The 20,181-nt window shown below is 56.2% G+C and overlaps 1 protein-coding gene across 1 annotated transcript in view; it reads right to left on the minus strand.

Annotated features, from left to right (window-relative positions):
• Positions 1-20,181, minus strand: part of SORCS2 (sortilin related VPS10 domain containing receptor 2) — a 262,786-nt gene that overhangs the window by 77,409 nt on the left and 165,196 nt on the right. Inside the window, exon 3 of the mRNA XM_049632622.1 lies at positions 1,706-1,870. Within this exon, the coding sequence (XP_049488579.1) occupies positions 1,706-1,870 (165 nt within the window). The remainder of the gene's footprint in view (positions 1-1,705; positions 1,871-20,181) is intronic.

Below are 20,181 nucleotides of genomic sequence, written 5' to 3' on the forward strand. Positions count from 1 at the left end.
CCCATCCATCCATCCATCCATCCATCCATCTACCTCCACCATCAATGTCCCCCAGCCCCACCCATCACCCATCCATCCATCCATCCATCTACCTCCACCCTCAATGTCCCCCAACCCCACCCATCACCCACCCAGCCCTCCATCCATCCACCTCCATCAATGTCCCCCAGCCCCATCCATCACCCATCCATCCATCCATCCATCCATCTACCTCCACCATCAATGTCCCCCAGCCCCACCCATCACCCACCCACCCGTCCATCCATCTGCATTTCAACATCCATCCATCCAATCAATGTTGTCAGCCAGGAACTTGAGACAAAATGGTGGAAAAACTAGGGACAGTCTCTGCCCTCGAGGAGCTTACCCAGACAGTAATCAAATAATATCACAGATACACAGGCACACTGCCATGAGCCCTGAGAAAGAGGTGCACTGGCGCCTGGAGGCGTGTGGAGCAAGGGGGCCCAAGCAGGCCTGGGGGTCGCAGAGGAAGGTTCTGGAATGGACAGCTCCACTCCCATTTGCCTCCAGACTATGTTCTGCCCTTCTCCACTCTTCTCTGCCCTGGGGGCTATGGCCTGTGTGGTGTCCACTGTCCAGCCTCACCCTGGCTGAGTTCCCGGTCCCGGGCCTGGCCTCCTCCTGGGCACCTGCCAGAGACTCTGGGGGCCTCACTTGCACAATGACAGGCTGAAAAATCCCCACACCTGTGACCCTATAGCGCAAAGAAGGACTTGGCAGATGTGATTCAGTGAAGATCTTTAGATGGGAAGATTCTCCTGCATTACTTGGGGAGGGGCGGGGGGGGGGCAGAAGGAGATTTCTAACATTTCTCAGATTTCTCTCTCTCTGTCTCTCCGAAAACACAGCAGATAGAGAGAGGAAGATGCTGCCTTTGAAGATGAGTGGTTCCTTCACAAGCCACCGAATGCCAGAAGCTGGAAAAGGCCAGGTTCCCCCCAGAGCCTCCAGAGGGAACAAGGCCCTGCAGACACCTTGACTATGGCCCAGTGAAACTGACTTTGGACTTCTGGTCTCCAGGACTGTGGGAGGCCACACTCCTGCTGTTGTAAGCCATCAAGTCTGTGGTCATTAGCTACAGCCCTGCCAGAAGCCAGTACTGGCCTTTGCTACTCTAGGGCTCCTTTCCTTCCTCCACCGCTCTCGCCCTCTCCTGTGGCACCTCGCCCCCAGCCCTCGGGACCTGGGGTGGGGGCCGATCCTTCCTGGCACCTGCCCTGAGTCTCTCATACCCCCCTGGGCCTGGAAAGAGCCCTCGGCCACATTCCCCTTGATTGCCCCGGGAAGGTGCCCTTGGGTCCCTGTGGGGCCCTGGTGACACAGCCCCCGGAGGAGAGGACACGGAGACGGGATCTGAAGGATGCCCCACTTTCCTAGTGAAAGGGGACATGCATCCCAGGCTGGCAGAAAGACCTGGAAAGGCCCAGCATGGGAGGTTGTGTGGAATGTTCTAGAAATGGAAGAAGCCTTAGGGCTGGTACACACAGAGGGGAGGCAGAGAGGAACAACCCTAATAATTACCTACTGCTTTTCCATCCTGTCTCACACACTTACCTGTGCCGAGTGCACTTGGTTCCCACACAAGGCGGCCGAGCGCGGGGGCATCCAGACCACCCAGACCTCGGGGGGACGGCTGCACTTGGCCACGACACCACCCACGCTCCAGCCCCGGCCTGCTCACCGTGCTCTCCTTGCTGTAGGCCAAAACCTTGTCCTCCTCCTTGGGGTGAAAAATCAGAGTTTCCACGGAGAAGGGGATGAGCTGCTTCTGGAAGGTGGCCCCCTCATCCGTGCTAAGGAACAGGCTCTGGTCCCTGTCGCTGAGTGAGGAGCTCACCAGGACGACCTGAAACACAAAGCCGGGAAGACGTGAGGCCTCCCCGCTGCACACTGCGGAGGGCAGGGCGGGAAGCAGCCGGTGGCCAGCCCCTGCCCATTCGTGCTGACCCGTCACTCATCCGCTCGTTCGTTCACCCGCTCAGCAGGTGTTCTCCAGCCCGGGGTGCCGGGTGGGCGTCGTGGGGACGGTGAGGCCCCGACAGTGAGCCGGGGGTTTCCGCGGTAAATGATCCGTTCTGTGGGGGCAGCAAGAGACGAGCCAACACGTCACCCGTCGCGCAGGAAGTACCATTCCCAGGCTGACCGGTGCCCCGAGGAGACAAAGCAGGTGCGGGGAGAGGCTGGCACAGGGCTGCCTACAGAGGCACAGAGCGGGACCGGGTCGGGCGTGGCCCGGGACAGCGTGCGCCGGGGAGCGGACCTCGGAGGTGAGGTGGCCAAGGGGAGACGGGCCTGGAGGGGTGGCCTCCTGGCAAATTCTGTGAGGCCCTAATTAGAGGGCGCCGCAGCGGGTCGAATGGCATCCCCCGGGAGGATGTGCCAGCCTAACCCTCACTGAGGACAGGCTCTTCACAGACATGATCGAGTTAAGCACCTCAGGCCTGGAAACGACAGACGAGTGACCCACGGAGCGGACCACGCCATCAGGCGCATCCCCTCTGCAGGTGGCCGCTGTGGGTGGGGGTCCCACAGGGCCGTTCTCAGCTCCGCCTGGAGGGTCGGGAAAGCCACAGCCCCAAGGGGCGCATCCTGTTTTGGAAGCCGGCCTGTGGGGCCCTTTCCGGACTTGCCCACTTTTCTGCTCAGGTAAGTGCACAGGTATAAACCCTCCTGTGGGGTGTCCCACGTCTTACGGGAAGGTCAGGAAAGGCCAGCCCCGGGTGAAAACAGGTCGGACCTTCCGCCTACACTCAGGGGTCCACAGGAACCCTCAGAGACAGAGAAAAGGGGCACAGGGAGAGGCTTCCCTCCGCGCCGCCCCTCCCCCAGGCCAGAGGGCATCGGCCAGCTGGGGGGCTGGGAAGGTGATGCGGGCACCTGGCCCTGGGAGCGGGTGGCCCCCCAGGCTACGTGGTCAGCCCCCCGCAGTGTGGATGAGCCCACCCTCTTCTGGTAGGTCCAGTCCCCACGGAGAAGCTGAGGGTTTTCCTACCCTCAGGCCTCACGGAAACTTCTGGGCTCCTCAGAGCCCCAAGGAGACTGCGAGCTCCGTGGCGGGGCCCCTCCTGGACCAGCCTCCCTCGCTGCCTCCTGCTTGTACCCTGGCCATGGCCAGGGCGGTCCACCCACCCGCAGTCACCCCACCTGCCCCCTCTGTTTCCCCCCCACCCCTGGGCCCGGCAGAGTCCCCTGCTTCAAGGCTGCAGGGGACCCGGTATTGGCCCATCAAAAGCTCACCACCCTTCCTGGAGGTAAGCTCTTGCCCCGTGTTCAGGCCTGTGGAGTCCACTGCTGCCCCCCTCCCCGCCCCCACCCCTGCAGGGCCTGTGAACTCCACACCCTTGTGAACGAATGAATGAGTGAATGGACAGACACCACGTGCTGGTGGAGTAGGGGGCTGGGGGCACACTCAACCGCAGACAGCCCAGTTCCAGTCCCATGCCTCTGTGACCTCAAGCAAGCTGACTTACCCTCCTCTGCCTCATTCTCCTTGTCTGTAAAATGGGGCAGATAATCGGCCCCTGGCACCGGGCCAGACTGCAATGCAAGTCTAACACAGGTGTGACCAGACCGTCCTCATGAGAGCTCCAAGGGGCGGTTCTCACGTCTGCTTGGCTGATGGGGAAACTGAGGCACAGAGCAGGGTGCCGTGCTGGCAGGGGGTGGGACTAGCCTGGCCCAGATGAGCCCGGCTTTCCCGGGGGGAGGCTGTGGGGTGCTGAGCCCCCTTCGTGTGGCCTTCCCACACCCAGCATCCCTCTAGAAGATGATGAAACACACGGGCATAAATGTCTCTACAAATGAGAATCCAGTGTGCTCTTTGCAGGGGAACCCCGAGGAGCTCTGCTAATATGTTAACAGGTCTCCTGGGCCACGGCGCCCTCCCCCCGCCCCACCCCAGCAAACGGAGGGTCTGAAGGAGGAGGGCAGGGCACTCCCGGAGCCTGGTCCTTCAGAGGCTGTGCTCCTGGAAGGCGGGGGAGGGCGGGGTCGGAGGTGTCCCTCCTGGTGTGGTTTCTGCGCAGGAGAAGCGGAGGGGCTGGGAGCGGCTGGTTCCCCGTAAACTGGTTCCGGGAAACGTTTCATGACAAGGGGGCTTAGACCCCCGTGGAAAGGAGCAGAGAACAGACTCAGGAGCAAGTACAATTCCTATGGATTTCACACGGGCAAGACGGTAAGGAGGCGTGTTACGATTCTGTCCACGGTAAGTGTGGTCGTGTTGGGGCACAGAAATTGGAACGGAGGTGTTATTATCCAGCCGTAAGGAAACGGGACGACATGCACGGATCTTGGGGGCACCGTCTAAGGGAGGTGAGTCAGAGAAAGACAGATACTGCGTGACCTCACTTACAGGTGGAATCTTAAACACGAAAACAAGGGCCGCCCGGGTGGCTCAGTCCGCTAAGCGTCTGACCTCGGCTCAGGTCATGATCTCGCGGTCTGTGAGTTCCAGCCCCGCGTTGGGCTCTTGCTGACAGCTCAAAGCCTGGAGCCTGCTTCCGATTCTGCGTCTCCCTCTCTCTCTCTGTCCCTACCCTGCTGGTGCTCTGTCTCTCTCTCTCTCTCAAAGGTAAATAAATATTAAAAATATTTTTAAAAAAATGAACTGAAAGAAATACAGGAGACCCTGACAGTGGTTGGTTTTAAGTGGTGGAGTTAAAAGGGCTTTATTTTTTTATTTTAAATAAAATTTTTAGTGTAGGATAGTTTTACATTTACAGAAAAGTTGCAAAGATAGTACAGAAGGTCCCGTCACGCCCCCGCCCGGTTTCCTCTGTTGGGATATCTCGCATCAGTATCAGACCTTTGTCACAGCTAAGGAATCAGCATCAGCATACATGTACCCTCTGAATGCCACACTGCATCCCACCAGTGTCCCCACGAATGGCTTTTCCCAGTCTAGGACGCCATCCGGGACCCCACGCGACATTCAGTCCTCACGTCTCCTGGAGTTCCTCTGGGCCCTGACTTTCTCAGACTTTCTCCTGGTTTTTCATGACCTTGACAGTTTCGAGGAGTTCGGGTACTTTGCCGATTGCCTCTTAGATTTCAGCTTGTGTGCGCTTTCCTCGTGGTGTCACTGGGGTTACAGGTCTGGGAGGAAGGGCACAGAGGTGAGGACCATCCCTAACGCAGCGGGTCCAGAGTGCACGCCCTCGAGGGGGCCCGTGGCCGCGGTGCTGGCCTCGCTGGCCGTGTGGTCACTGGAGACTGGAACTCACTTTCTCGCCGTGTCCACGCTGTCCCTTTGGAGGATGTCCCCAGGCACAGCCCACATCTGCCGGGGGAGGGCCGCTCCCTCTTTGAAGGCAGAGACTCGAGTTATGTGCATTCTGGTGAATTCTTCTGCTGGGAGACTGGTCTCTTCTCCCCCATTTGCTTATTCAAGCATCTATTTACATCACTATGAGCTCATGAATATTTATGTCAGACTCTGAGTTGTAATTCAATGCTGTTCCGTTATTTTGTTGCCCAAAGGCTCCAGCTCTGGCTATTGGGAGCTCTTCTTGGCTCCTGGGCCTTTCTTGCCAGAAAACAGCCTGCTTCTACTTCTAAAGGTTCTGAGCTGCCCCTGGCCTCCCGGGATGCTTAGGAGGAGAGAAACAAATCACCCAGATCTCTCACCCTCTTCGTGGAGACGGCCCGGCTCATTTCAACATCCGCCCAAATCGCGGGCCACACTCTGTGCCCCACCCCAGGGCAGCGACCCACACGCCTGGCTCCCACGGGGCCAGGGAAGCCCAACTTCCACTCACTGAAGTGCTTTCTCGTGACGATCATTTCTAAATGTTCTTACAAGGCGACTGTTTGCTTGTTTACCTCCCCCAGTAGGTCGCGATCCTTGAGCTTAGGGAGAGCGACTTAACTCCTATCTTGTACTGTTAACGTGTAGCACAGGCTTGACAAGGTGCTGTCAGCTACCCATGCCTGATGGATGCGGAAAGCGTGTGTGAATGCATAAGTCCGTCTCAATTTGTGGCTCCCAAGGAACTGTTTGCTTTCCTCCTTCAGGAGGAAAACATTCCTAGGGGTATTGAAGAAGCCTGGAGACCCGACGTCATAAAAATTCTCATTCACTTATTTCCTTCCATTTTTCAAAGCTTCGCACATCAATGAAGGCTCGTTCGTACGTTCGTTCATTCATCCATTCTTTCTTTCTTCCACAGTTGTTAAAACTGCAGAACCAGGCAAAGATTTAGGTATGCACAGGGCTTTGTGGCAGCAGAGCCGGGAGAATGTAGCATCCAGGTACAGGGCAAAAGGGAGGGCTTCCTGGAGGAGGGGATACCCAGATGTGCCTTCACAGTGGGACCACGACAACCCCAACCTCAACCCTGATAATTCAGAATCAGACTTGACAACTTCAAAATGAATCCACAAGTGATAACATTAAAACAGCTCCTTTGAAAATTCCTGAGCCCCTGGTTCTGGGCAACTTCAACAAAGCTGAATATTTCTCATTTAAGTTTGGTGTCCCTGCTTTGCAGGTGCCCCCAGCATGAGTTTAGCCTGGTTGTATGATAGGACACATTCCCTCTCACTTGTCAAACACCTCCTCATCCGCGGAGGCTCATTTCAAACATCACCTCCTCCGGGAAGCCTTCCATGATACATATCCTCCAACAGAGTTACTCCAATCCCTCCTCTGCCCCTTCCTGCAGCGTCTTGTGCATTTATTTGCTCCACAGCCCAGCATTCCTAGCGTCCTTCTCTTTGGGAGTCCATCTTTCCATTCGGTCTGGGCCTGTGTCATTGCCACTGTTCCACCTCCAGCCCAGAGCACGGGGCCTGGCACTGAGTGGGTGCCATGTTCCCAGTAAGCGGGGGTTGGCGCTATCCCCGCATGAGTTAGGGCTCTGGGTACGGCCCACCCCTCCATCACAGCCCTGCCTGTGGCGGCACCAAGGTGGAGAAAAGAAACGGAGGAAGCAGTTCTGGCCGGGGGCCCAGCAATCTGGATCGGGCGCTATTTTCAGCCTCAGAGTGGGGCAAGTAAGCCAGGAAAGATGGGGGAAGAAAAAGTGCTGACAAGGAGAGGATCACTGGAGCAAAGAAAACAAATCAATTAGCATCGTGCAGCGTGGAGGCTGGCAAATTGCGCTTCCGAATTGGGAACCAGACTATTTTCAATGGTGTATTTTTACTGCTTTCTATTCCGGGGAAGCATATGGTACCTGCTCTAGGTTCTGGGGGCCCACGAGGCTGGGTATTTCAAAATCTGAGGCCACACGTTAGAGAGAAATATGGGACAGCCTCATCAGACTGGCGGCCGGCCCATTTGAGCATGGGTCCTGGGACGGGCGGCATAATTTTGCGGGGCCGAGGCTACGTGCAAACGGAGGGCTCCTTGTTCAAAAAGAATTAAGAATTTCGGGGCTCCTGGGTGGCTCAGTCGGTTGAGTATCGGAGTCTCGGTTTCGGCTCAGGTTATGATCTCACAGTTCCTGAGATCGAGTCCCGTGTCGGGCTCTACACTGACCGTGTAGAGCCTGCTTGGGATTCTCTCTCTCCCTCTCTCTCTCTCTCTCTGTCCCTCCCCTGATAATGCTTTCCCTCTCTCTCCCTCTCCCTCTCTCTCTCCCTCTCTCTCTCTCTCAAATATAAATAAATAAATATTTTTTTAAAAAAGGAATTTTAAGACAGTGGCAGGTGAGAAACCGAGCCCTAGGTCCTGTGACGGCCCAGGTTACACGCACACCGGGAGCCTGCCCCCATCACCCCAAAACTATCCAACTGATAAACTCTGGGACCCGTAGCCCCTGCATCACTGGAGTCTGCTAGGAGTGCAGAGTCTTGGCCCCACCCGGACCTGCCGGACCAGACTGCATTTCCTCAACGTCCCTGGTGAGCCCCAAGCCCCCTCCGGGTGGAGGCTTGCTTTGCACAGTAGCTCCTGCTGGTCGTCAGCTCCGAGCCCACTGGCCGCGTGCGCCTCGGTGCGCTGGCCCACCCTGCCGCTGCTCCCCACCCACTGACGATGACACACCAGCCTGCATCAGGCCCCGTCCCCGGGGTTCTGTCGCTCACGCCCCACCCTCAGCCTCTGAGATGCCGCTCTCTGATGCTTCTCCGGGCGTGGAGAGAACACGGAAGCCGGCCCCAGGAATGCAGCGAGCCCACAACGCGAGCCTGGGGGTCTGGGGGGTAGAGCAGACCCCGGAGGCACACGGAGCTGGGCTTCACGCCTCGGTTGCCCCCCTGAACTGTGCAGCCCTGGGAAAGCTGCTTCACCTCTCTGAGCTGCAGTGTCTTCCTCTATAAGATGAAGACAGGAATCCCACTGCAGAAGCGATCAGAAAAGAGGGTCCCTGGGGCACAGCCGGCACGCTGAACGTGCCAGAAGCAGGCCACACAGGATAACGGGGTTTATTATGGCGGTGGTTTTTTTTTTTTTTTTTTTTTTATATTTTTTTTTCAACGTTTTTTATTTATTTTTGGGACAGAGAGAGACAGAGCATGAACGGGGGAGGGGCAGAGAGAGAGGGAGACACAGAATCGGAAACAGGCTCCAGGCTCCGAGCCATCAGCCCAGAGCCCGACGCGGGGCTCGAACTCACGGACCGCGAGATCGTGACCTGGCTGAAGTCGGACGCTTAACCGACTGCGCCACCCAGGCGCCCCTTTTTTTTTTTTTTAAACAAGTTCACCAAGCACCATCCTGAGTCAGGGTCACGTTGTGGGGGCAGGTCACAGGTGGCGGTGACAGGGACAGGAAGCCTATGGCCCCCTGCACCGTGAGATCCCAGGACAGACGTGGGCAGAGGGCAGAGAGGGTGCCCTGGAGGAATGACCCCTGTGGCTGGGGCAGGAGCAAGGGCACGGCCAGAGAGGCCAAGTGCCCTGTGGAGGTGCCACTGCCGGCCAGCGTCGTCCTCTCTCCCTACATTCCCCATCTGCACCAGTGGCACACATCCTGGCCAGTGACATGGCTGCACCTGCCCAGGAAGTAGCAACAGACACTGGGGCTCCCGTCCCGGTGGACTTGGGAGGGTCTAGAGACACCTCCCGCCTTCAGGGGCTATCAGGAGTGGCTTCCAGAAGTCTGCAGGTCGGTCCAGGGCTGGGGGGATGGATTTCTGGCCATGTGAAGAGGCAGGGTGAGGCAGGGAGGGGAGGGGGGCTTTCGGTTCCTCTTCATCCTTTTCTTCTCCCCCCGCCCCCCCTGCCAGGTCAGGAGACCCGCCTGAACCGGGGCCTGAAGACGCCCTCCTGGGACCCTTCGCCCGGAGCCTGTGCCTCCCAGCCTGCCTGGCTCACCTCCTGCTCGCACCTGCTGGCCTGCCCCGCCCCCGTGGGAACCGAGTGTGGCCCCGCCCTGCCCTGCTCAGGCCTCCAAGGCCAAGTCACCTTCCCCGCCCACCGGCCCACCGCTTCCCAGGGCAGGGTTTCCAGCCCATCTCCTCCAAAAGGTGGTGCCAGCGCCCCAGCCTGCCTCACAGCAAGGCTCTCACAAATCACAGCTCTCAGTGCTCCGAGTTATAAAAGGAAACAAACAGCATCCAGAAACTATTTCTTGCCTCTGCTACAGCTCCGTGTTGAGTGTGCAACAGATCTCTGGTTTCCATTCAGAACTCCAACAGGGAGAGGATTTTTTATTTTAGCCTGCCCTTTCCCAAGCGTATGGCTAAAAGGGTCCCCGCCCCAGTCCCCGGAATCCGTGTCACCTGCGGTCATCTATTTAAAATCGCCCATCACCCAGTCTATTCCTGGCCGGACAGCTGTGCCCAGCTGGGGGACACAGAGCACTTGGCTTTGACTCCAGGAGAGGCAGGAAGCAGAGAGTCCTCGGGCCTTATATTAGAAGCTGTGGAGAGCACCTTCTACACGTCCGTGTGACTCCCGAGGAGGAACATAACTCCCCGCCCCGCGCCTCACTCTTGTGGTTGCACGCATCCTGCTGGGACACTGACCGCACACTCAGCCCCCCCCCCCCCCCAGAGCGATCACTCCACACGATGCTTTCGGTTCGGGTGGCCACGAGCACAGAAGAGGTCACGGGAGCACCACTGTGCGGTGGGCCGGCCATCTCTGGGTTCCGTGGGAAAAATATAAGCGCTCCTTGTTTTTTTTTTTTTGTGCTTTCTTAAACCAGAGAGAGACGTTATTGGAAAAGCCACGGGTGATGTGAATTAATGGAAACGCAAGCCTGCACGATCGCGTCGCTGCTGGGGACCCTTCAGGGTCTCCTCTGCCCGTGCTCCTGAGTGCGGCATTCACGACACTGCCCCATGACCTCGCCCTGTGGACCTCACGGTCGCATGACCCGAGGTCCAGCCATCCCAGACGGCCTCCCATCCCCCAAACGCCCGCGGCAGCCTCACCCTCAGCTTTGGAATGCCCCTGACTTTGCCCAGACACCCTTGGCTGTCTTCTCATCGACTGCAGTGAAGGCTGAGGCCTGGGGGGGAAGGTCTGGGGGAGGGGGGATCTCCCAGGGTCCGGAGATCGAGCCCTGCGTCGGGCTCTGCTTGGGATTCTCTCTCTCTGTCTCTCTGACCCTCTCCCCTGCTCACGTGCACACGCTGTCTAAAATAAAATCTTAAAATCTTAATAAAGTTTCTTGGCAAACTATAAACTGGGGCAGAACTAAGATCGAGAGACCTCCTGACATTCGTTCTCAACACAGCTCCTGAAAGAAACGTGGAAAATGGCGAGGCTCCCCCTGGCGCTCGAGTCCACACACGCTTCTTGGGGGTTCGCGGCAGGCTGGGCAGACCAAGGCAGGGGGTGAGCGGCTGTGTCTGTGGGCTGTCCTATTCTGGGCGGGATGCCCACCCCCCACCTGCCCTGCACTCAGTGCAGGGAATTTGTAAGAACGTCTGGAGGAGAAGCGTCCAGAGAAATACGCCCCGAGGCACCGAGGGGGTGGGGGGAGGCACACATGGCACATCCCTATTCGGCCTTCACTGATTCAGTCGAGGCCCGTTTTCTGAGCACTGCGGCCTATTAAGTGTGCAGGAGACAAAGTCACACAGGAAGGACGGAGCCCCCCTCCCGGGGGCCTTGCATCCCAGCGGAGGAGACAGGTGATGTTTTGGAGCTCAGGAAGTACTGTGAGGAGATGAACCGGGGGTCACAGCGGCCAGTGACCCCCGGTGTGCAGAAACAGGTGTGGAAGCACGCCTATGTGGCTCCCAGCCTTCCACGCGTGTGTGCACAGAAAGACACGCTTGTCTCTGCATGCACATACAGAGAGGATGAATAAAACAGTCCAGAAGGCTAAAAACACTGTTCAGTTCCAGCTGACGGGACTCTGGGTGTTTGTCTTTCTTCAGAGTGTGTTTCTGGTCCCATCCTCAGCCTGTAAGGCTCTCCTGCCACGGGAGAGGCGCTGAGCCCATACCTGCAGGATGGGCCAGGACGTTTTAAGATGGGTATGTGCTCACTGCATCGTCAGAGAAAACGATAAATAGCATACTTTTGTGAAGACAGGAATTTGCTTGGGAAGAAGAATAAGAATGTACAGGGGCGCCTGGGTGACTCCGTTGGGTAAGCGACCGACTTCGGCTCAGGTCACGATCTCGCGGTCCGTGGGTTCGAGCCCCGCGTCGGGCCCTGTGCTGACGGCTCAGACCCTGGAGCCTGCTTGGGATTCTGTGTCTCCCTCTCTCTCTGCCTCTCCCTTGCTCGTGCTCTGTCTCTCTCTCTGTCTCTCTCTCAAAAGTAAATAAACATTTAACAAAAAATGTACATTCGGTTCTCTACTGAGTAGATAAGACAGGAAGAAAATTTTTAAAAAATGAAGATTTCTAGATCATCTATGTACAGTTATTAATTTTTTTTTTATTTTTTGAATTTTTTTTAACGTTTATTTATTTTTGAGACAGAGAGAGACAGAGCATGAACGGGGGAGGGTCAGAGAGAGGGAGACACAGAATCTGAAACAGGCTCCAGGCTCTGACCGTCAGCACAGAGCCCGACGCGGGGCTCGAACTCACGGACCGTGAGATCGTGACCTGAGCTGAAATCAGACGCTTAACCGACTGAGCCACCCAGGCGCCCCCAGTTATTAATATTTTTAATTCAACTATATTTCCTTCTCTCTTTTCATCTTTCCTTCCTTCCATCCATCCATTCATTCATCCATCCCTCATCCATCCACCTTTCTAGGCAACCAATGTTCCTTCCTTCCTCCCTCCCTCCCTTCTTTCCTTCCTTCCTTCTGTCCTTCCTTCCTTTTTTCTTTCCTTCCTTCCTCCTCCTTCTTTCCTTCCTTTCTTCCTCCTCCCTTCCTTCCTTCCTTCCTTCCTCCTTCCTTCCTTCTTTCCTTCCTTCCTTCCTTCCTTCCTTCTTCCTTCCTTCCTTCTTTCCTTCCTTCCTTCCTCCTCCCTTCTTTCCTTCTTCCTTCCTTCCCTCCTTCCTTCCTTCTTTCCTTCCTCCTTCCTTATTTCCTTCATTCTTTCCTTCCTTCCTTCCTCCTTCCTTATTTCCTTCCTTCCACCCTCCCTTGCTCTCTCCTTCCACCATCTGTCCATCCACCCATCCATCTAGCCATCCCTCTACCACCAACCTAGCCAACTATCCAAATTTCCCCCCACTCCTCCCTCTTCGACCCATTCATCCTCCATCCATGAATCCATTGACCACTCTCTGCCAAGTGGATGTAAGTGCTCATGAGGAGGGGAACGTTGTACACGTTGAGTCCGGTGCACATTTTAGTCACCTACTGCAATCATCACTGAACCCACCCTCCTTGGTGTGGGTACCAGTGGCTCATGGCTCCCCATCTTGTGTCTGCATAGACCTGAGATGCAGGGGTGGACCATAAGAAGGAAATCGCATTCACTGAGAACCTGCCATGTGCCTGGCCCTGCGCTAGGTGCTGGCACAAGGGTTCCCATGTTTTGGTCACAACAGCGACGAGGTGGGAGATGTTTTTTCTCTGTTCTACGGACAAAACCCAGCAGCGTGGAGGGGACACTGACCCGTGCGGGCCCACGGAGGCTGAGAGCCGTGGCACTGGCCCAGCTCTGCCTGACGCTAACTGCCTCGTCCTGCCTCTGAGTCAAGACTTGAACTGACAGGCATCCAACACGATTTGGTAAAACGTCCACGCAAGCACAATCATGGAATGGGTTTTCAGGCAAGGGCTGGTTCGGTTTTAATTACTGACCTGACAATCACTCAAATGCCAGGAAACATCCCCAAGAACATTTGTAAATTTAATGGAGAGGCAAACCTTTTCCCTTCGGCCAGAGGCTGACTCAGAATATCTTGTGTCTGCTCGATAGTAACCAGATAAGGCAAACATATTTCAGGCCATAAAAAATAGCTCATCACCAATATTTTACAGCCCTGATTTATTAATACACTTGTCCGTAGCATCGTGAAATGAGAGGTCCCCCGCCGCCCCTCCCCCGTCATTATTGATGATCTCTGTTCTCTAAAGGGGCTTACGCTGAGGCTTTGGAGGGAAAACGGTTTAATTGTGTTTTGTTTGGTTGTCTGAAGATTGTCTTCAGACAAAGCTAAAAGCCTGCTTGCTTGGGCGGAGGGTGGCGGACGGCTAATTCTCCAGAGTGACTGTGTTCTGGAAGACTGTCTTTTACCAGAACGGCTGTATTAACCGTGTACGATTAGATCTGCGAGCAATTTGTGTATCTATCTGCCCCCTCACTGAACGGTAGGGAGCGAGAGAACATATGTCAGTACCTGCTACGCCTTTTCAGCAGTGACTCGGGCAGCGTCCCGGCTTTTGGAAATAACTGTGGGATCTCTCAAGGCTTGCTCTCCAAACGTTTGGGAACAGACACCAAGATATCCTTGCCACTGCTGGTCGAGTTGATGGAAATGTCACAGCATCAACTAGAAGCCACTGTCATCCCCTTCCCTTGAGGTGAGGGGAAGGCCGAGGCCACGGTCATCGGTGTCAGGACTGCTGAGGTTCTGTGGTCACAGAATCAGGTAAACGCAGAGCTGAAAGGCTTCCTCCGGGTGAGGAACCTGAATCCCCACTGGGATGAGACCCATCAAGGTCTTGTAGCTGGTATCACCTTGAATCATGGCTCACCTGAATGAGACGCTTCGTGTCACGCAGAGTAGGTGACAGCACTGTTCATAAGATGAGTGTACATAACATTTATTGAGCATTTACTGTATGCCAGGCACGACACTGAATGTGTTACATGTAGTTCGACAACCCTCCAGTGAGGTAGTTACCTGCTTTCCTCCCTGCTGATGGATGAAGCAAGTGTGCCATACAGAGGGCAGTAACCCTCCCTGGGTGGGCAGCTGGAGCCAGGCTCCACCCAGGCTCTTCCTCGCACCTGCAGAGATGGGCAAGGGGCACAGAGTGCCCTTCCCACCACTGTTTACTCAGGCGCCCACGGGACCGATGTCAGCTCATGCCAGGGACAGAGCGAGGGCAGCCTCGTTGCCCTTGGCTTGATGGAGCCCACAGTCACCACAGTGGTGACACGACTGAAAAAGCACATAAAGGGGCATTTATGAACTCCAAGGGGGCCCAACCATTCCATAATGGGGGGGCTCTCTAGGAGGGCATTGGCAAGACCATGAACTCCAAGGGGGCCCAACCATTCAACAATGGGGGGGGGTGTCTAGGAGGGCATTGGCAAGACCATGAACTCCAAGGGGGCCCAACCATTCCACAATGCGGGGGGGGTGTCTAGGAGGGCATTGGCAAGACCATGAACTTCAAGGGGGCCCAACCATTCAACAATGGGGGAGTGTCTAGGAGGGCATTGCAAGACCATGAACTCCAAGGGGGCCCAACCATTCAACAACGGGGGTGCTGTCTAGGAGGGCATTGGCAAGACCATGAACTCCAAGGGAGGCCCAACCATTCAACAATGGGGGGGTGTCTAGGAGGGCATTGGCAAGACCAAAGAAACAGTGAGACAGGTCAGGTGCAGTGGGAGGATGAGGAGGCCACAGAGGCAGGGAGAGGGCTGCAGGCGGTGTAAAGAAGGTGACGGTGGCAGGACTGGGTGCCCAGTGGGTGAGGCAACCCTGAGTCTGAGGGTCTCTGGCTCTCGCCTGCAGCATTGAGATGAAAGCAGTGAACCAAATGGACCCAGTGCCTCCCGCTGCTGGGGAAGAGCCTGAGGACACAGGAGTGAGCAGGAGGGTGAGGAGAGGACCAGAGAAGACAGTGCAGGGAAGCCACGGGCCACTGGTAGTGGCATCAATTGTCAAGGGTGGGCTCTGGTGTCCCCAGGTACCACTGATCATCAAAGGTGGGCATTGATGTCCCTGGGCATCACTGATCATCAAAGGTGGGGGGCTGGTGTCCCCGGGTACCACGGATCATCAGAGGTCGGGGACAGGTGTCCCCGGGGAGGGATGGTGTCATTCTCCATCCCTTCTTTCTGTCCTCTTAGTCATGTGCCATCAGTCAGCAGTGAGTCGTGTGGCTCCTACTCCTTAGGGTCAGGGAGTGGCCCTGGGGTCAGAACAGCCTCCCGAGCGGTAGGTGAACTGAACAAACACACAGCGATAATGGGAGAGGGGAGTACTCTCCTTTGTCCATTCCTTGTCACTGTTCCACCACAAGTGGATGACGATTTAATTAACGTTCTTGGGGAGACAGCTCCGGAGAATTCCCGAGGGGTCTCAGCGGTCGTGCGGAGACCGATGTGAGCCGAGGTTCTGGCTTCCGGGGAGAACCATCTGGGCCGGTGTTTCCAGATGGAACAGTATGAATAAGCTCCTGGCACGCAGGCTGCCGGGACCCCCCAACCACAGCACTCAAGGTGGAGGCTGGCCGCACGCCCTCCCACAGGCACAGATCAGAGGAGGTGGGGGGCGAGAAGGAGGAGCGGGGCGGGTCCAGCCTCTTCCTGTCACTCAGGACACAGGGGCGGCCCCAAATAGGTGGCAGGCCATTTCAGAGCCTCCGGTCGCTGGGGTGCCGGCCAGACCAGCACAACTTTCTGATGCTGGATTGCTACAACAGTGTCCCTGCCCCTCTGCTTGGATGCCTCCAGTGATGGGGGGGCTCCCTACCTCACTGACCACGTGAGTGCTTCTCTTTATAAAAAAGCTCAGCCCTCCAAGGCACAGAAAAACGGGCTTTGGAATCTGGCAGACACACTGAATTCTGGCCATGCGCATGCAGCAGTGTGACCTTGAACCAGTTCCGTGGTCCTGGGAGGCTAGACCCCACCATTTGAGAAGGAGGGGGACACCATCCACCTTCCTGGCTCCCCGCTCTGGTCTCTCACTTCTACCAAGCCTCAGGTAGAGTGGCAGGAGGAGGTCCCGGCAGCCTGGTGACGAGGGCCGTGATCCCTGGCTCTCCTTGACGGCTGCTCTGTAGGCAGGCCCCCTCCTGGGAGCCAAGCTGGGTGAGAGGCTGCACCCTGGGGCAGGACGTGGGTCTTTCTGGGCCCTACTTGGACCAGGATGCCATGAAAATCCCACACTGTCCCCGAGTCACTGACTGACTGATTGATGACTCACAGGTCACTGTGATGGTGTGCAGGTGTGACAGTGGGGTTTGTGCAGAACCCACCAGGCCGGGCAGTCATCATGGCAATGACACCGGTCGTGCTGCTGACAACAGCAAACGCAGCAAACGCAACACTAACAGTAACAGGATGGGAAGGGGGGGCGCTCACCCCGGGCAGACGCTGCTCTGAGTGCCTTGTGCGTGTTCGCTCACTGGCCCTTCCCGAGAGGCTCTTCCGTTGTTACCCCAACTTTCCTGAGAGGTCACCACCTTGGCCAGAGGTCTGTCAGCTCAGAAGAGGCCGAGCGGGTGATGGGGAGGCTCTAGGCCCCCAGCCAAGCAGCCCTTCTCTGATCTGATGTATTGATTGGGTTTCTGTATAAGATTTTGTTTGGCAAAAGGGTTTGATGTTAAAAAACATATTTCACCACCTTTGATGTTGTCCAGTCACCATCCCCCCAACACACACACACACACACACACACATACACACACCCTGCATTTTGGAGCAAGAACGTCAAAAGAAGGCTCTGGAGACCCGAAGAGAAATTCCCTCCACTCCTGATGCTCCCGTGGACCAAGTCAGCCTATGGGCCGGTTCTGAGCTGGGCAGACCGTCCAAATCCCCTCCAGGCCTGGCCACGCTGCCCAGGGCACACAGAACCCCACCTGCTAGAGGAGGTGTGGGTGCCTGAGGCTGACGGGGGACATGGGAGCCCCCTCCTGACACAGCCAGAGCTGGATGGGACCCAGATCTGGGTGCCTGTGCTATTCACGGCCTGCCGCCTGCCACCTCCCCTCTGTGGACTGCCTCTTGGTGGTGAATTCACCATGGGGAGCGGGGCAGACAGGCAGACAGGAGAGGGACGGCTGGAGGTGGGCCACTCAGGGTGGTCTGGAATCTCCCGCGGGGCAGTCCTCCTGCCCAAGGAGCAGGAGAGCCGGGGACACTGGCCTGCCTGCTCAGGTGGGAGACCGCAACAGAGCAGTGGGAAGGGGGCCCTGCCATGGGACCCTCAGTCCTGGTCCTTCCACTTACCAACCCCCCAGGCCAGCACGTCAGTTTCTAATTGGCAAGAAAATGGCAAATAACTCCTGGTGCTCCAATCAGCAGGCCAACCTACAGACACTAAGACAAGCCCGGCTTTGTCAGCAGCATCGAGCACTTGTGACAAAGCCCTGCCTTGAGGATGCTTTTGCCTCATGGCTGACACTGTGGGGTGTACCAGCCCCGTATACTGTGGGTGTCGGCCACCAATATCTCCCAGCTGGCCCCTTCCCCAGAAAATTGCCCTCGGCTGACAGGAGACTCTCATCTGGGAAATTATACCCTCCCCTGGCAGTCCATAGACAGTGCTCGGTGACGAGGGGGTGGGAAGGCTGGTCTCCTTGCCTCAAAGGGGCAACTCTGGTTTGTGCTCCTGAATTTGCCGCAGATCAGGCCTAGGTCTGACTCTGCCTGAGAGCACGTCCTTCCTCAGCTGCTTCTTCCCTCGGGTTCCTCCTGAGTGTTTACCCTCAGCCCATCAGCTGCACCAAATCCCTGCCTCAGGCTCTGCTTCTGAGAAACCTGACGTAAGGCTGCTTCCTTTTCTCAAAGCAGACATCTCCCCAGTGGGGAGCTCCCAAAGAGCAGGGGCTCTGGCTGTCTCGGCCACTCTGTGTCCCCAGGGTCTGGCACGTGGCAGGTAGGACTCCCTACTGCATGCTGTGGGAGTGGATGAGGACCCGCTATGAAAACCTGGCTGCATAAAAGGCTCAGAAAGCATTGGAGACTAGCAGCCACACCAGGAGCCATGTCACATAAGAAAGCCAAACTCTGTTCTCAGCAAAAGCCCAGGCCATTTGTCTCATATTTTTAAGACCAGGGAAAATAATAAATAGTGATGTTGTGGGAGGGGGGCTGATCTGGGAAAGCAAGTGATCCTGTATTGTTCTTCTCTAGCAGGATCAAAACTTTTAGCAGCAAAAGAAGTGCCACGGTTGAGAAATGCCCAGTGGTCCCCAGCCCAGGACACAGAAGAGGAAGAAGAGGGGCAGGAGCCGGCGAAAGACTCATACAGATGCTTGTGTGTCTGCGGTGGTGGGGGAAGGGCTGACAAAATCGGGCCAAGATCGCTTTTCATTGGTGCAACATGTGGACGCGCTTTAAATCACACATACGTACGCACGGATGCACATATACATCAGCACATGTGCGGGCATGCTTACACACACACACACACACACACACACACACACACAAGTACGTTCCTCAAAGCAGCCCCTAACACCAGTGCATTCTGAGGGGTGAGTGTCAGCCCGAACCTTGTTCTTGGTGGAGTCTCTTGACCCCCTTAGGACAGTGGGCAGGGAACCCGCAGACTCGGTGGCTGGTGCACAGGGAGGGACGCCATCTAGTCCAAATGCCTTACTTTACTGTCCGGGACACTGGCATCCAAGGAGGGAGAGCCAGCTCTCTATGGTCCACAGGCCCCGGGGGGCCGAGCCAGGACCCCTGGCCACCTAACACTGATGCCAGGACGGGAGACCCTATAGGAGACTTTCCCTCCCGTCCCTGAGCAGGGACTGAAGAGGTGGCCAGTCCAAGTGTGGTGTTGCCGGCCAGAAGGCTTCTGGGCTATTTTAAGAGGAGTGCCTGCTGGGAGGGCATTAGGACGGGGAGTGGCTCACACCAGGTTGCTGACCGGGCACGAGGGTGGTGTGTTTGGGACACAGCGGCTCAGAACTTGATGTGAGGTCAAGAGTGACCTCCAGGCTTTCAGCCTGCCTGGGGTGTTACCTTCCTCTGGAGAGTTCTGAGTGCAGCATGATATGTCTGGGATGCCCCTTAGTCATGACATCCAGGTGTCGTGGGGACAGCAGGAGACCTGAGTGTGGAGTCAGGGGGACAGCAGGGTTGGCAGGTTAACTTGTGTGTGTCCGTGGTATGTGACACCGTGGGACTGGGTAGGGTCATCCAGAGAGGGGGAAACTGGAGGAATTGGTGAACATCCCACCTCCTCGGCTGTGAACCCTGAAGCGGAAGTCTGAGCTAAGAAGGTGAGGCAGAACAGACGGTCAGTGGGAGGCACAGAGTAAAAACGATTCTCTCCCCTTTACAGGTGAGGAAACTGAGCTCAAAAGATAGACTCATCCCCAGAAACACAGCCTGGGAGGGTGGAGCCAGATTTTGAGCTCAAGGTTCTTGATCTTGAACTTCAGATCTGGAGGTGTTGCTTAGAATACCCTTTCCTCTTACACATGGTCAACACCTATACATCCTTCAAAGGCCAACCCAAATGTCCCCTCTTCCATGAAATGCTTCCTGTTCCATTATGGTGACCAATCCCCCATCGCAGTCCCATTGAAGTTTACACACATCTTCACTTTGAACTTATTCCGCCATAGGAGAGTGGTTTGTGATCTAATTGGGCTGTGAAGAACTTGAGGTCAGGGAATCTATTCTATTCCCACCCCAGCCCAGTGCTTGCCCAGAAACTCAGCATATGAGGAGCTGTATAAGGGCCTGTTGAATGGAAGGATAGATGATGGATGGAAGGATAGATAATGGATGGATGGAAGGATGGATGGATGGATGGATGGATGGGGGATGGATGGATGGATGGATGGATAGATGGATGAATGGGTTGACAGGTAGATAGAGAGGTGGATGTATGGATAGATGGGCATATAGGCAAACGGGTAGATGGATAGATGGGTGGATGGGAGGATAGATGGATGGGTGGATGGATGGATGGATGGAT

The sequence above is a fragment of the Panthera uncia genome, chromosome B1 (genome assembly GCF_023721935.1).
Source record: "Panthera uncia isolate 11264 chromosome B1, Puncia_PCG_1.0, whole genome shotgun sequence".
In the NCBI taxonomy this organism is placed as follows: domain Eukaryota; kingdom Metazoa; phylum Chordata; class Mammalia; order Carnivora; family Felidae; genus Panthera; species Panthera uncia.